Raw genomic sequence first — 15,053 nt, 5'->3', positions numbered from 1 at the left:
TGGAAAGCCCACGTTCAGGATCTTGTTCAGACTTAATACTGCCATTTTTACTATTCGAACAGTATCAGAAGTGAGTGATCATTCGACATGAAAATTAGTCTACTTTGCTTATTTTCATTCGCTATTGTTGTATGGTATTATATTTTAGGGTAACTCATCTCATTCTAAAAGGATATTTTTGGCTCAGAAAAGGGCGGTTCGGTCAATAAGTAGTGTTAGTTCACGAACCTATTGCCGACCTCTGTTCACGAGTCTGGGTATTTTGACATTGGCCTCTCAATATGTATATGCATTATTGTTGTTTCTTGTTACCAGTATTAGTTTATTCCCAAGAATAAGCAGCTTTCACTCGGTTAATACTCGGCAGAAATCAAACCTGCATTTGAATCAGACTTCCTTAACTCTTGTGCAAAAAGATGTGCAGTATACTGCTGCATCCATTTTTAATAAGCTCCCACTCAAATTCAAAAATCTTAGCAGTAATCCATGTGATTTCAAATAGAAACTGAGGAGTTTCCTCATGGGTCACTCCTATTCTGTTGAAGAGTTCCTTGAAAAAATTAGCTGATTTTTATTGTATTGCTGATAGCGTTTACTTAAACTTATGGACTGACTTTTTTAAGGTTGATAAACATTTATTCTTGTCTGTTATTACGTTTATGTTGTGATTTCATGTACTGACATATTCCATGACCTTAGAGATTTGCTCCTCAATTTGGTCCTACGGAACTTGACGAGCTAAATAAAAAATAAAATAAAGTAACAGAAATGCTATATGCACCATGTACTTGAGTTCCTTATCTGCATCCACATCTGCAAGTGTTTTGTCCACATCTGCAGGTATTAGAATTTTGTAAACTACTTAAAGATCTGTTTGATATGCTGGAGCCATGATCTCTGTTTTGTACTTAGCCTGAATTTTCATCTGGTGAAGTTGGATCTGGTAGTTTACATGTCATTGACTAAGAACATAGTTATATTTTGATACAACATAGTCTTTCATAGTCATTATACAGAAGTCACAAGTTACAATTTTCTTTGTAATTATTGAAATAAAATTTGCAGATTTTTCTGCATAGCATCCATGTGACATTGAGAAGTTGAATGAAGTCATTAAAAGTTGTCCCATATTGCAAACTGTCAAATCTTTGTAACTTGTTTGTTTACCAATTATGCATTAATTCTCTTAACATTGAATTGTGTGAACCTGCTGCCCTTCTCAGTTTAGTAAGTGTTGCTTGTATATTGCAAATATATTTAAGAGAAATGCTGAACGATTCACAGGTGGTTATCGAATGTGCAACATGACAGGAATGTTCCAGCCAGTGGAAAGTCCTGAAATAGTCCACACTCCAGTTGATGACCGCTTTCAGTAATTGCATAAGTGAAGAGTATTAAAACAAACAAACGGGGAATAACTCGAGCATTAAGTAGCTGTTGGAAGGGCAGAAATAGGATGATGTACACTTAATTGCATGAACACAGGAAGAAGGGATATCGCGGTCTTTGGCCTTTACATAGATCAGTACATTACCCTCCCCAGGACGCAGTGCGTTCGAGCCACATTGTTCTGAATGTGTGATAATATTTACTTAAATCATCAGTAATGGTTACAGTTGATTGTATGTGATCCAAATTTACAAAGATCTTGATTTAGATGCTAGCATTTAACTTTTAACCAACAGCCGTGTAGTAGCATCTCATAAGCACATTGTACAGCCCCACCAAAAAAAGTTTTCATTGATGCCCATCTTGAGTTATCCACTTTCCCTGTATGTTTTGTTGAGATGATCTGACAAGAGAACTGTAATGTGCTGAAACCACATTGACTGATGTTCAGTGGTACATCTTCCAAGAATTCCCTGCTTTTTTAGGTAAATTAGCTTCCCTTGATAGATTTGGAATGTGGATTAGTTGAATAAACGGCTCTATCAAGCCACCATAAATAACACCTAACCATACATAAATGCCAAAAATGCATTGAAATACAAAGGAGTGTATAGCATGAGGATTTATTTCATTTTAAATTTTGGACTCGACTTCCTCCAACCGGGAATAAAACAGTTGCTTCTTCATGTGCGAATCTGAATTTACTGTATCTGTGGCTTAATGATACATTGCTATGTATGGGCAGTGCTCAGTAATGCATGTTGAAATATAAGATGAAATTAGGTCTAAGCTTCAGTTGTTTGGAAAAAAAAAGTCTGGAATTCAAAAGAAAAGAATAGTGAATCAAGTTTCTTGAGGATTGTGTATAAGTGTCAAAGATTGGTGGGGGTGGGGGGGGGGGAGGGAGGGAGGGAGGGAGGAATGACAGATATAAGTGTGATCACCCATTGTGTTTACTGGATTTAACACTCGTGATTTCTGTGTTCCCACATCCAAACAAATGTGTGATAAAACTAGATTCCAACAAAACTGTTGTGGTAGACATTGATGGTTCTTTCACAAAGTTTTTAACATGATACTTTTTGAATGGAATTTTATGCTTGGACAGTCATTAGGCTAAATGTGCTGCTTTAAAAAGAGATTGTAAAAAATTAATGGCACATTTTGCCTAAAATATTCACTGCCTTTCAGAGCTTTTCACCCTGTTTTCATAATGAAAAGTGTAGAGAAAGATAGGCAAATTAGCTTGAGCAATTCGCAGTAGGATACAACATGATCTGTTTAGGGAGGGCTTGGGAAGCCCATTTTTAAGTTTGGTCATGAGGCTACCAGTGTTGGTAGCCATTATATATGAAACGAGACCAAATTGAAGCTTTTTGCAGATGGTAAAATCATTGATATTAAACCAAGCAAAGATGACACAAGAGATAATATTTTCTGTGTTGGTTTTGTAGATATCAGAGTTTTTTACTTTAAACCTCGGAAACGAATTGCAAAAATATATCTACAGCTATAGATGCAGTGCATTTCTGGGAATAAATTGTATTTTACACTGGACAGCTTAAAAGGCAGTAGCAGAGTGTCACAGCTGGAGTTAAACTGCAACATTCCAGATTTCCGGAGTACATTGAGAACTTGTGGAAGAGGAACTATTACATGAAATAATACACAAGAATGGTCCTATGAATATTTTAACCTCATTATAGGGTAACTTGAGCTTTCAGAGAGTAAGTGTGTGTGTGTGTGTGTAAGCTCAAGTTACCCTGTAATGAGGTTAAAATATTCACACACACACACACACACACACACACACACACACACACTATATGGAATACCTCCCTTTCGCACAGCTAATTTTCCGCAGTAGTTGTGACAATTTTTAGGTTTTAAGCCATAAAAGATCACTTGTGGTGACAAGTATTATCAAACTAATCACTGTCTAGCAGAAAGGCAAAAATGACCAAAAACTATTTACTCAATCTACACAATAGCAGCAGCATGAACTTGTCCTGAATTTTGTCTCAACAAAATATTGGGTGGTAAATGTCATAAAAGCATAAAAACACAGCACTGTGCATATTGAATGATATTCTTTGGCACATAAGCATTTATTTTGTCTGATTATCACCAGAGACTTACTTATTTCCTGTTGGATCATAGGGCAGCAGTAAAGACCTCCCATCTGGTTCTGTTAGCAGCCAAAAATTACACGTCACTCCCTGTTTTACCAGCTTTCAGAGCTGCTTCTTCCACCATTCTGTTCCATGTCGTTTCCAGCTGGCCACGTCTGTGTTCCTTGTGGGTTCCAATCGAGTGCTGCCTTTTCAGCAGCTCCTTGTTTGTGTATTGTGTGATCAGTCCACCTCTATTTTCTTTCCTTTATTTGTTCACCGATTGGTTACTGGTTGGTCATCTCCCACAATTCGTCATTTGATATAACATCTGGCCACCTCACATTTATAATTTGCCGAAGACACCAGTTTATGAAGACTTGCAGCTGGTTTACAATAATGTTTGTTACCTTCCATGTTTGCAACTATACAAGACTGACCGACTTTATGTTGCTATTGAACAAGCGCAGCTTGGTTCGTCTCGAGATGTTCTTATTATGCCAGAAAGGTTCAGTTGTACACGGCTCCATTTGCCTTCCGTATCAGACTCTTTACATCCTCCTTGGCCCCTCAATCTTTACAAACAGTACTTCCTAGATATACAAAGGAGTCTACTTGTTCCAATTCCTTTCCATACACCGTTAGCTTCACTTGTTTTTCAGATCACATTCTCATTTCCTTAGTTTTCTGAACATTTAAGTCCTGGAATTTCTGCTTCCTCTTTCACTCTTTCAAACTTTTCTTCCATGTCACGCAATCTTTGTGAGAGCAGACAGATATCGTCAGCAAAGTCAAGGTTTTAAAGCCTGCCTTGCATTCTCCAATGAATACCTCTTCTCCAACCGTCAACTACTCTTTTCATTAATCTGTCCAGTACCAACAAGAACAAGGTAGGTGACAGAATACATCCCTGCCCCACCCCAGCATTTGTTTGCATACATTCAGTAAGTTTCCCCATTGTGTAGCACCCTACATTCATATCCATCATACATGACTTTAATAATATATATTATCTTTGACATTATTTGATATTCTTCCAAGGTGTGCCACATGACTCTCCTATTAAGAGTCAAATGCCTTTTCAGAATCAATAAATGTAAGGTAGTGGGTGTTCTGCAATTTTGCACTCTGCTCTAGTATTATATGCAGTGTGTTGATGAGATCGACACAACTTTTGTGCTCTTTAAACCCAGCTTGCTCTTTTCTCTGTCATGCCTCAACTGAGTCCTTTATACGATTTAGCATCTATCTACAGAGTACTTTACTTGGTACATATAGAAGAGTGATGCCTCGCTAGTTATTACAGTTGGTAGTATCCCCTTTCTTTGGCAACTTAATAATCAGCCCTTCTTTCCAATCCTTTGGTATTTTCTCTACTGATCATATCTTCTCAAACAATGGATGCAGTAGATTTACAGTGGTGTCAGTGTCTGCTTTTAGCACTTAAAGTGCAATATTATCCATTCCTGAAGCCTTCCCATTCTTTATCTGTTTAAGAGCTATTTTAATTTCAATCTTAGTTGATGTGTTTACTTTGATTCTGTCACTGGCATCTGGAAAATTCCATTTCCACTCCCTCTCTTCAGGTTTCTCTCTGTTTAGACTTCGGAAAAATGTTCTCTCCATCTTCTAAGTTGGTCTTCTGTCGTCAACAGTCGACCCTTCTTGCTTTTCATAGGTCTGTTCTTGTTGAAACCTTTTTTGGACTACATTCTAGTGATGCGGTACAGTTCTTTTGCATCACCCCTTGTTGCAGCTGTCTCTGTTCTCAGAGCTTGCTCATCCATCCACTTTCTCTCATCATTCCTCACACTCCTCTTTGAGTCAGTAGCTGCATACTCAGCTTGCATTAGAGTTTTCTGCTGTCTTGTTTTACTCATATTTAATTTTGCCTTAATCTCCTTCCTACAGCTGATCAAATTCCATGTACGCTCAGACATCCAATCTTTCTTCAAAATGTTTTTAAAGCCAAGGACCTGTTTGCTCACATTGCAATAGACATCCTTATCCCGAGTCCATGTATTGTCAACACTATTTTCATCATTTTCTTGTGCTTCTTGGAGTGCCTCGTAGTTGTTCCTTAGCTAAATACAGAAAGCTTCTTGTTTTGTTGTTATTCTAAGTTTTCCCACATAATATTTTTAGTTCCATTGTTCAAACTTTGTTTGTAGCCATGATTTTTAATCTAAAATTGGCAACAATAAGGTGGTGATCACTGCAAACATCAGCCCCACATTTGTTTCTCACTTTTACCAGTGACCTCCTATATGATCAAGTTGGTTTTCCGTTCTGTGATCAGGGGACACCCATGTAACATCATGGTAATTCTTGTGTGGGAATAATGTACCTCCAATCACCAAATCGTGACTGGCAGAAAAATTTGAAACATATGCCCATTTTCATTCATTTCTCCGATACCATGGACTCCCCTTACGTGCTCTAGGCCTTCATTGTTCTTTCCAACTTTGGCATTTAGGTCTCCCATAATAATCAAGGTGTCTCTCTTACTGGTACTTTTAATGGTGTCACTTACGGAGAGGTAAAAAACATTTTTTCTGTTCAGTATCGTGAGGTTTCTGTAGGAGCATAGCATTGGGCGACTGTGACATTTCGAACGTTTGTCTTAAAATGTGCTGTCACTAGTCTTTCTGAAACCGGTTTCCATTCCATAAGGCTCTTTTTCGCTCCTTTGGTTAACAAAAGTCCAACTCCATTTCTGTGCTCTGCATCCTCTCCAGTGGGTCCAGAGTATAAGAAAGTGTATCCATCTTATGTTTGGATTTCTCCAAAATCTAGCCATCTCACCTCACTAAGTCTGAGAATGTCAAACCTGTAACTCATCTCCTTTGTAACCTATTTCAATCTGCTGGCTTCTCTGTGTTCTAATATTCTAGAAACCTATTTTCGTTGTCCTTTTCATGCCAAAGGTTGTCATATTTGAGTCTGTCCGGCTGTTCTTTTCTGCTGTTTCTTTAATCATTTATTTTTTGGAATGCCAGTGATTGGCCCACAGCACCTAAGAGCCTCCAGACTTGCCCGATTTTCTTTTAAGGGTTTACTCCCCTAGGGCGGCTGGCTTCCCCTTCCTAAGAGTCTCCCCTACCCTTTATTATGATTTGAGATGGCAGGAAAAGGACAGGCTTGGGATAGGTGAAAAGGACCAGTGGGCTGTTGTTTGACACACTTCATCCTTCCCTCGGATCCGGCATGGGTGACCCTGCTGGTAGCAGGCATAGCCCTCAGGATCCAGAGCTTGGAAACCTCACCCGCACAGGCAATGCTACTGTAAGGTGGTGTCCCCTGAGGAGGAATTATCACCATAGGGGAAACCTTAATTATGTTCATTAAAATGTCTATGCATAAGTAGTCAATGCTAAGAGGCAGCCTGAATGCAGATTGTATTTCTCTTATATGTGCTGTTATATTTTCTTGTTTTTATTGCACAGAGTAAAGTTAATCATAAATTTTATTAAATGCTTTTAATTATACATGTGAAAAATAAGATTTAAATGTGGGGAAAACAACAGAAGGTCAAATCAAACAGGTTGCATAGTAGATATTTAGGGAGCATGCTGACTGATAATTTGAGAAGGAAAAAATAAGATAAATTGCTCAAGAAAAGCAATTGGTGTTGGAATAAAGAAAATCCTTCATCGGGACTTTCTCTTTATGGCTGTGAAAACTGGACATTGAAGGAGAGTCACAGACAGAATTTGAAGCATTCTGACATGTGTCTTTGAAGGCATGCCTTGTATGTTTACCTCTCTGAGGGGAACGTTATTGTGGAGTAATTAATCACATTAGATGTTACCCCCACATGTGATGGCAGCAATCTGCTGCATTGATTGTTTTATGTGGCAACAGTTTGTTCACTGACAGTACACGATCAAAGCTCCATCATCTTGCTTAGAGTCCAGTCACTTTATATATGAACCACTCCTCATTGTCAACAGGTTATTCATTACCACATCACTGGTCTTGTGAAGGAAGGGAATTGGCGGCATCAGAGGCAGGGGCACAGTGTGGTGTTCCTGAGTGCACTGTACAGTGATGTATAGATAAGGTGTGAGAAGTAGACATTGGTGTGTAACACCACTAGTCCCGGATAATGAACTTGTAAACACACAATGACAAAATCCTTTTTTGAGCATGGTGCAATTGTAACCTACTACTGCATATTTGCACATTTCAAAACTGATATGCTAGAATAAAATATTCTACTAACTTTATAAGAAAGGTAATAATAACCTTGGCTATTATATGTTAATCAGTGTTAGCCATAGTTGACTCAGCAGAACCAATACCTTAACACCCTCCTTTAAATTGGACAATACTTTAGAATATCGTTCAATCAATTAATCCTTTGACAGTGATAAAGTAACACTTGCTGAATAAAGACAACCCGCAGTACAACTGGCAAGATCCCTCATAGTACTAAACCACCATAAATATTTCTCAGTTGAGCCATGATTCAGTAGAGCTTGTCAACTTAGTGAATCAACACATAAGAAATCTTCCATACTTGTTCTGGTCTTAGTCTCGCTGATGTAGTCTATTGAAGTATTTCTTGTAGCACATTGGATTTGTTCAGAGATGGAAACAAGCTGTCTATGTACCTATAAATGGAAGTGCGAGTAGCTAATCTAATTTAAATAAATGTTCGGATGCTGTTATGATTAAGTAATTGACAAATACAGCAAAACCATTAACAATGTCACAGACACAAATAACAACAAAATTGCAGAAAACTGAGAACGTGGTTTGCACAGATGCTGGCTGAAGAGTGTGACAGAAATCTTTAGCACACATCATATAACTACTGAACTATTTATATGTCATTGTCAGAATAATAATTGTACTTTGTTCCCTCATATAAATATAGCAAAAAAAAACCTTTTATGCTCGTGAATGCACTGACCTAAAGAAGTGGAAAATGCAGGCAAGCATAGGAAACACAAAAAATTAAAATGAAAGAATTACTGATCATTCTCTTTATATTGTTCAAAATATAAAACAAATTTAAATTTTTGCCTGTTTAAAAAATGTGAAATAATTGTTTTTCTTTCTGACAGCAATTAGTGGTACTTCTCTCTTTATAGTATACAAAGCATGAATCACAAAGGCAGTGGCTGAGTGCTGACACACAAGGTTGTTAGTGTGGGTTTCGCTCTTTGTTCCAGTCATGTTCAGTGGAAGCAAAAGTCTTTCATGAAACTATATTAAAAATATTTGTGTTCTAAGTGAGACGTGTTAATGATGATCATTATAAAATTACGATAAATAAAACTTGTATTACAATATTGGTTAAAACACTAAAGTTGGCAGCCTTTGTAAAAAGACAACAATGGGCACGAAATCTACTGTTTGTTGACAACAAGGTCAGCATTTGGTTCAGGAATGTCACGGGTGAGAAAGAGGGTGGAAATTGTTGTTACTGTATGTTATGGAGCATCTAGAGGAGGAATATTTATGTCTGACATCAGGTTGTCTACTGAGACTGCACACCTACTATGAGTTAGTATGTTTTATGCAGAAGTAATTGAAAGCCCATTATAGAAATGGCTGTCTTCAAAAGCAGTGTTTATTTCTATAAATGACTGAGAAATTAAATTAGTGTTGAAATAAAACACAGTGAGCAAAGAAAGGTGGCTACAAGTCACTATTGTGAGTGTGACTATTATTAAGGCAGTGAATCAGCATAGTTTCCCACCCTTCCAGACACTGCAAATCTGTAATACAGGCAACTGTGACCCAACAAGCCAACAATAAAAATCTTGCTTACCATACTAATACTACATTAAATGATCAATAACTTTGCATGTAGTCTGTTTTTTCTGCTTTGTTCTAAGACTGACTTTGAACTGGAATTGAATGTACTTTTTGCATAAATCTTTAGGAAAATCAGTGTTTAAGCTCATGATATCAGCAAAGAAAACTTAAAATGCAGGAGATGTTGTAAAATGGCATTGTTAATGATGGGAGGCATTATATTGAGAGAATAGGACTTCTGTTGGGCCCGATAAAAATGAACAGTAAATGCGGGAATGTAAAAAGAGGGTTTTACTGTGTAGTTCACTGCATACCGTTACTATAGTAGCAAAGTGTTACTGATAGTTAGTCTCCCCCTGATGATTAATATGCCAAAACTGGACTCTTAAAATTAATATTTGATAAAGAAAAATCTTACTTTCTTGCCTAAACGTTGGTGTGTGTGTTCAGAATTTCCGTGTAGGATTCATTCTGATGACTTACTCATAGTTCCACTGACGTTCTTAAGTACCTTATGGTGCGGTCATTCTCACTACACATCTTTATAGCATTCTACATTTGTGCTCAAGAAAGCAAGTTATTACCATTAACTGGAGCATCCCAGAACAGTGTTAAAATCAGCAAATAAAATGATCTTCCAAATAAGATAATTATCACAAATTGTTATTTCAGAATGAGCAATTCATTGACACACTTTAGAACAGTTATTAAACAACCTAGGCAGTTTAATGGCTCACTACCACTTCTCTTTTGTTGCCAAGTCTAATAGTCAGGCACCTGTCTCACAACTGCTGCTTATATCTCAATTCGGCAGTTCGCCTTTCTTATTCTTGCATTCAAGCAGGGTACAGGACCGTTCCAACGATTCTTGAGAAGCTACCATGATATTTACTGCTTTGGGTTCCACACAGAGCAAAGGTGAGCATTTGTCTTGTGTTTCCTGGCCATGCTATAGCTACAGTATCCAGTCATCAACATTGCCAGGCTACATCTCTCCTGGCTAATCTCCCACAAGCAACTCCTTATTCTCACCTCTGCACATGCACTCTCCCTCAGAGGCAACAAATCCTCTCTGCCCATGCTGCCAATAGGGAAAGACCTTTCCCAACATCGTAGTGCCAAACTCTGAAAATAGTGTCACAGTCAGAATAAGATTAAACAAATTTACACACTAAAACAAAACAATAGTTTCCAAAATTGGGGATCCGAATTCTGCTGCCTTGCAGTTGCGTATCAGAATGTCAGCTCTACCATCAAGCTAAGAAGTCCCTATTCTGTGTTGCAATAATTATCTACACTGTTTTTTTCTGCCCTTGATCACCACCTCACAACTCAGTGTTTTTTATTTTTACTTTCCCCACCTCATAAGCTGTAGGAATAGCATGGAGCAAATTTCCATGTGTTTTTAGATGATATGTGCTTTGTGCTGAATGCTAACAAGGAATAAATTCTGTTATGCTCACTGTGGCGGTACACCACGTAACGTGAAAAAATAATATTGAAGAACTTCGCAAATATATTCAAAACTGACGTCGCAACTAAATGAATATTATTGCAGAACAATCAAGACTATGTGATCAACTAATATTGTCTGTGGTTGTTATTGGAATCCCTGTTCCCTTTAATAAAGAATCACACACACACTCTCTCTTCCCTTTCGTTTCTTCGTAGTGTAAGAAGCCATTTTGTGATGAGGCATGAAAACATGTAAGTTTCATGTAATATTTAAACTAAATATAATCAAATATTACTTAAGTGTCCCTAATGTTTTACTGTAACACATCATGAATATAGGATGTGAATGACGTAAAAAATTTATGCAAATTTTGTTGGGGAACATTGGAGCAGAGGTGAACGCCATTGTTGGTTTTTCTTTGTTATGTTAAGTTGGAGTTAGTATTATTCTGCCCGCTTCACAACTGGAAAATTATTTATGCCATGGACTAAGTTACAGCACTTCTCGCAGTTAGTTTGCCCAACAAGCTGTTTTTATATCAAAAGTCACCACCAACACAATATTCCAGATATACAGCTGCAGTTTACTTTTGTTAGTTGTTTTTACTTTTGTGAGGAGATTCTCGCAATATCCGTTAAGTGGGTATCAAAAAGCTAACTGAAATCACGTTACATCAATATATTAGAAAAATTAGTATTACTGTTTCAAAAGAACTGCCAATAAAGAGAAATTTCCTACATTTATTTTTAATTTTTTGCCAAAATTAGCAAATATTAAAATTTTTATTAAGACTCTGGCCGTTATCATTCAGAACAATGGCGTTCATCTCTGCACCAATGTTCCTCTCTAAAATTTACCTAAATTATTTACGCCATTCACTTCATGAATATAGGATGTGTTACAGTAAAACATTAGTGACACTTTTAAGTAATGTTTGATTATAATTAGTCTAAATGTTACATGAAACTTGCACGTTTTCGTGCCTCGTCACAAAATGGCTTCTTGCACTACGAAGAAACAAAAGGGAAGTGTGTGTGATCCTTTATCAAAGGGAGAAGATTACAATAACAATCACAGATCGTATTATATGATCACATAATCTTTTCGATTTTTCTGCGATAATATTCATTTGGTTACGACGTCAGTTTTGTTATATTTGTGAAGTTCAGTATTATTTTTACACGTTACGTGGCATACCACCACATCACTATTACAAGCCTACAATGCATGAAGAGATAGATTGCTACTTACTGTAAAGAAGACACATTAAGTTGCAAACAGGCATAATTAAGACACAGGGTTTCTGGTCACAGCCTTAATCAGCAAAAGAGTAACAGAAACAGAGAAATACACACCATTCCCACACACAAGCAAGCACATCTCACACACATGACAGGCAGCTCAGGCCAGAATGCTAATTATAGTTCTAACATTTATGAGCAGTATTTTACACACTGTAATATAATTGTTCCTGTGTAACATGACAGTAAATTCAAATTTAACCCAATGCCAGCTTTTGTACTGTTTATTATTTGTGCATAAATATATAGTGACAAAATTTGTAGGATTTGTGTGTGTGAAAACTTACTATTATTGTAAACATTTCCTTACTTTCAGTATATGTCGCTGATGGCTGAATTGGGAGAAGGTCCACCTCCCAATCGAGATGGAGACAACAATGCCAACAATCGTTTCAATAACAATCGCCGTGCCACAAACAATTTATTTGAGCGTCAGATGGCACCACGGGCAATAATGGCACCACCACCACGAGCAGAGCAACCAGCAATGCCTACACCACCTCAATTGATTCCTAATACATTACCGCCGCCACCCTGGACACCAGGCATACCTCCAGCAACGAAACCAGAAGCAATGCCTCCTATGACACACATTCCTCCACCAGTCTCCACAGCAGTTCCCATTCCACCACCATGGCAAGCTGCTGCAGTACCGCCACCTAATATGCTTCAGGTACCTCCACCTCCACCACCAGCTGTCCAGCCTCCTCCTGTCACTTCTGCTATTGCCACTTTAGCTCCATGGACACAACCACCGCCACCAGGAGCTCAGCCTCCGCCAGCAAATGTTCCACCTCCTGGTCTACCACCTTGGCAGCAACCACCACCACCTGTTGCTGCTGTGCCACCAGGGCCAGTACCACCTCCTGCACGTGCACCTCCACCTCCCCCACCTGCTGTTTTCCCCTGGCATCAGGGTTATATTGGTGTTCCTCCGCCACAGCCTCAGCCCGTCCAACCACCTCCACCACCACAGCAGCAGCCACAGCCACAACCTCAAGCACAACCTCAGCCACAGCCACCACCGCAGCAGCAGCAACCGCAGCAGCAGCAGCAAGGCAGTGTCGATATCAATACAATTGCAGGGCTTCCCAATTTATTGGCAGCTCCACCTCCACCACCTCCAAGTTAACATATTGATTTATTTATATGAAATGTCATACAATGAAGTCCACTGAGAAATTCTGATTTCGAAGAATTTGATTCATTATTTTGTTTGCAGTTTTCTGCTCTGGGGACAAGAATCTTGTTAGGAAGATGATATTGCTTTACACTTTGTGCTGTCTGTATTGCTGGGTGCTAGCTAATCATTTCAGCAATGTAGAGAGAATATTTCGGACAGCAGCCTTCCTTAAAATAATTTCCACTTACGTGTCTTGTAGTGACAATTGTCACTTTCTTGTACTTTGTGTATAGAGTAAACAAAATGTCATGGTCTTCGATTATATATATCCTTATTGTATCACAGGTTTGTGTATGTTCACACAGTTTACATAACTCTTTCTGTCTTTTCTGTAACTCGTATGATCTCTGTAGTGTAGTACATTTAGTGCAGTATGTTGGAGTCATGTGAAAAGCATGTAGAGGCAAAATGCTTCATTGGACTGGCCAAAATTGCCATTAAGCACTAGATTTTGTAGATGGTTATTTAGGATGGCTACATGGGGTACTAGAATCCCCATCCTGTGGAATAGTTTGCTTGAATCACCATTTTTTATCTTAATGATTATATAGAAAAAAATGGGAACTTTTAATGAACCATGTAATTGGTATGACCATTAAAATACCAAACAGCACCTCACCTGCCATTAAGTTAATTTTTGCATTGAATATTTTTATTGTGAACATGATACTTCAATAAGAATAGCCCACTGGTTTAGTGGAAAATCATGCTGCCTTGTAAATGTTTATATAATAGCATTCATAATGTTTTAGAGTGACATAAGTCTAAATCATTTGGATAGTAAGTCTTAATATTTCACCTAACATTGAGGTGGTGTATATTCTTTATTACAAGTGATGTACAAAGAATGTGTATTTACTGTGGCCTGTATTATTTTTTGTTTTGTTTTTGGAAACTATTGGTTTAAATAGCCAATAAACTGTAAAAATCTATTCTGTATTATTGTTGTAGTGGGTCATTTAACTTTATATTGCACTTTTTATGTTGTGGATTATTTAGCTTTCTGTAAGTTTACGCTTAACTGCAAACACCATGATTGTCTTTGAAGGAGTTTCTTACTAATGACACTATGCACAGTGAGGCAATTGCTTAGTGATAATCTAAGTGTGTGATGTTGTTTTAACAATAGAATGCTACTCACCATAAAGATGACATGTTGAGTTGTAGACAGGCACAACAAAAACACTTGTTACAATTTAGCTTTCGCCCAAAGACCCCTTTTTTTTCCGGAAAATAAAACATGAATACATTCACACAAGCAAGCACATATCACACACGGGACCACCATTTCAAGCAGCTGGGACCGGACCTTCTGAAGAAGGCTTTGTCTGAAAGCTAAATGTCTAACAGTCTTTTTGTTATGCCTGTTTGCAAGTCAGTGTGCCATCTTTACAGTTAGTGGCAATCTATCCTTTTCTTAATATTGGTGATTTTACAACTTGGAGTTTCTATTGTTTGAAAGTTGCTACTCACCCATATAGCGGAGATGCTGAGTCGCGACAGGCACAACAAAAATATTCACAGTTATAGCTATCGGCCATTTAAGGCCTTTGTCAGTAGTAGACACACACACACGCGCACACACACGCGCACACACACACGCACACACACACACACACGCGCGCGCACGCGCGCGCGCACGCGCGCGCACACACACGCGCGCGCGCACACACACGCGCGCGCACACACACGCGCGCGCACACACACGCGCGCGCACACACACGCGCGCGCACACACACACGCGCGCGCACACACACGCGCGCGCACACACACACGCGCGCGCACACACACGCGCGCGCGCGCACACACGCACGCGCGCGCGCGCACACACGCACGCGCGCGCG

The 15,053-nt window shown here is 38.6% G+C and overlaps 1 protein-coding gene across 1 annotated transcript in view; it reads left to right on the top strand.

The window, feature by feature from the left end:
* Positions 1 to 14,688, top strand: part of LOC126254837 (splicing factor 1-like) — a 46,559-nt gene extending 31,871 nt beyond the window's left edge. The window contains exon 9 of the mRNA XM_049955343.1: positions 12,343 to 14,688. Coding sequence (XP_049811300.1) covers positions 12,343 to 13,158 — 816 coding nt within the window. The 3' untranslated portion in view covers positions 13,159 to 14,688. The remainder of the gene's footprint in view (positions 1 to 12,342) is intronic.
* Positions 14,689 to 15,053: the final 365 nt, after the last annotated feature.

The sequence above is a fragment of the Schistocerca nitens genome, chromosome 1 (genome assembly GCF_023898315.1).
Source record: "Schistocerca nitens isolate TAMUIC-IGC-003100 chromosome 1, iqSchNite1.1, whole genome shotgun sequence".
NCBI classification, from domain to species: Eukaryota; Metazoa; Arthropoda; class Insecta; order Orthoptera; family Acrididae; genus Schistocerca; species Schistocerca nitens.
This window is presented reverse-complemented; position numbering and strand designations above follow the sequence as displayed.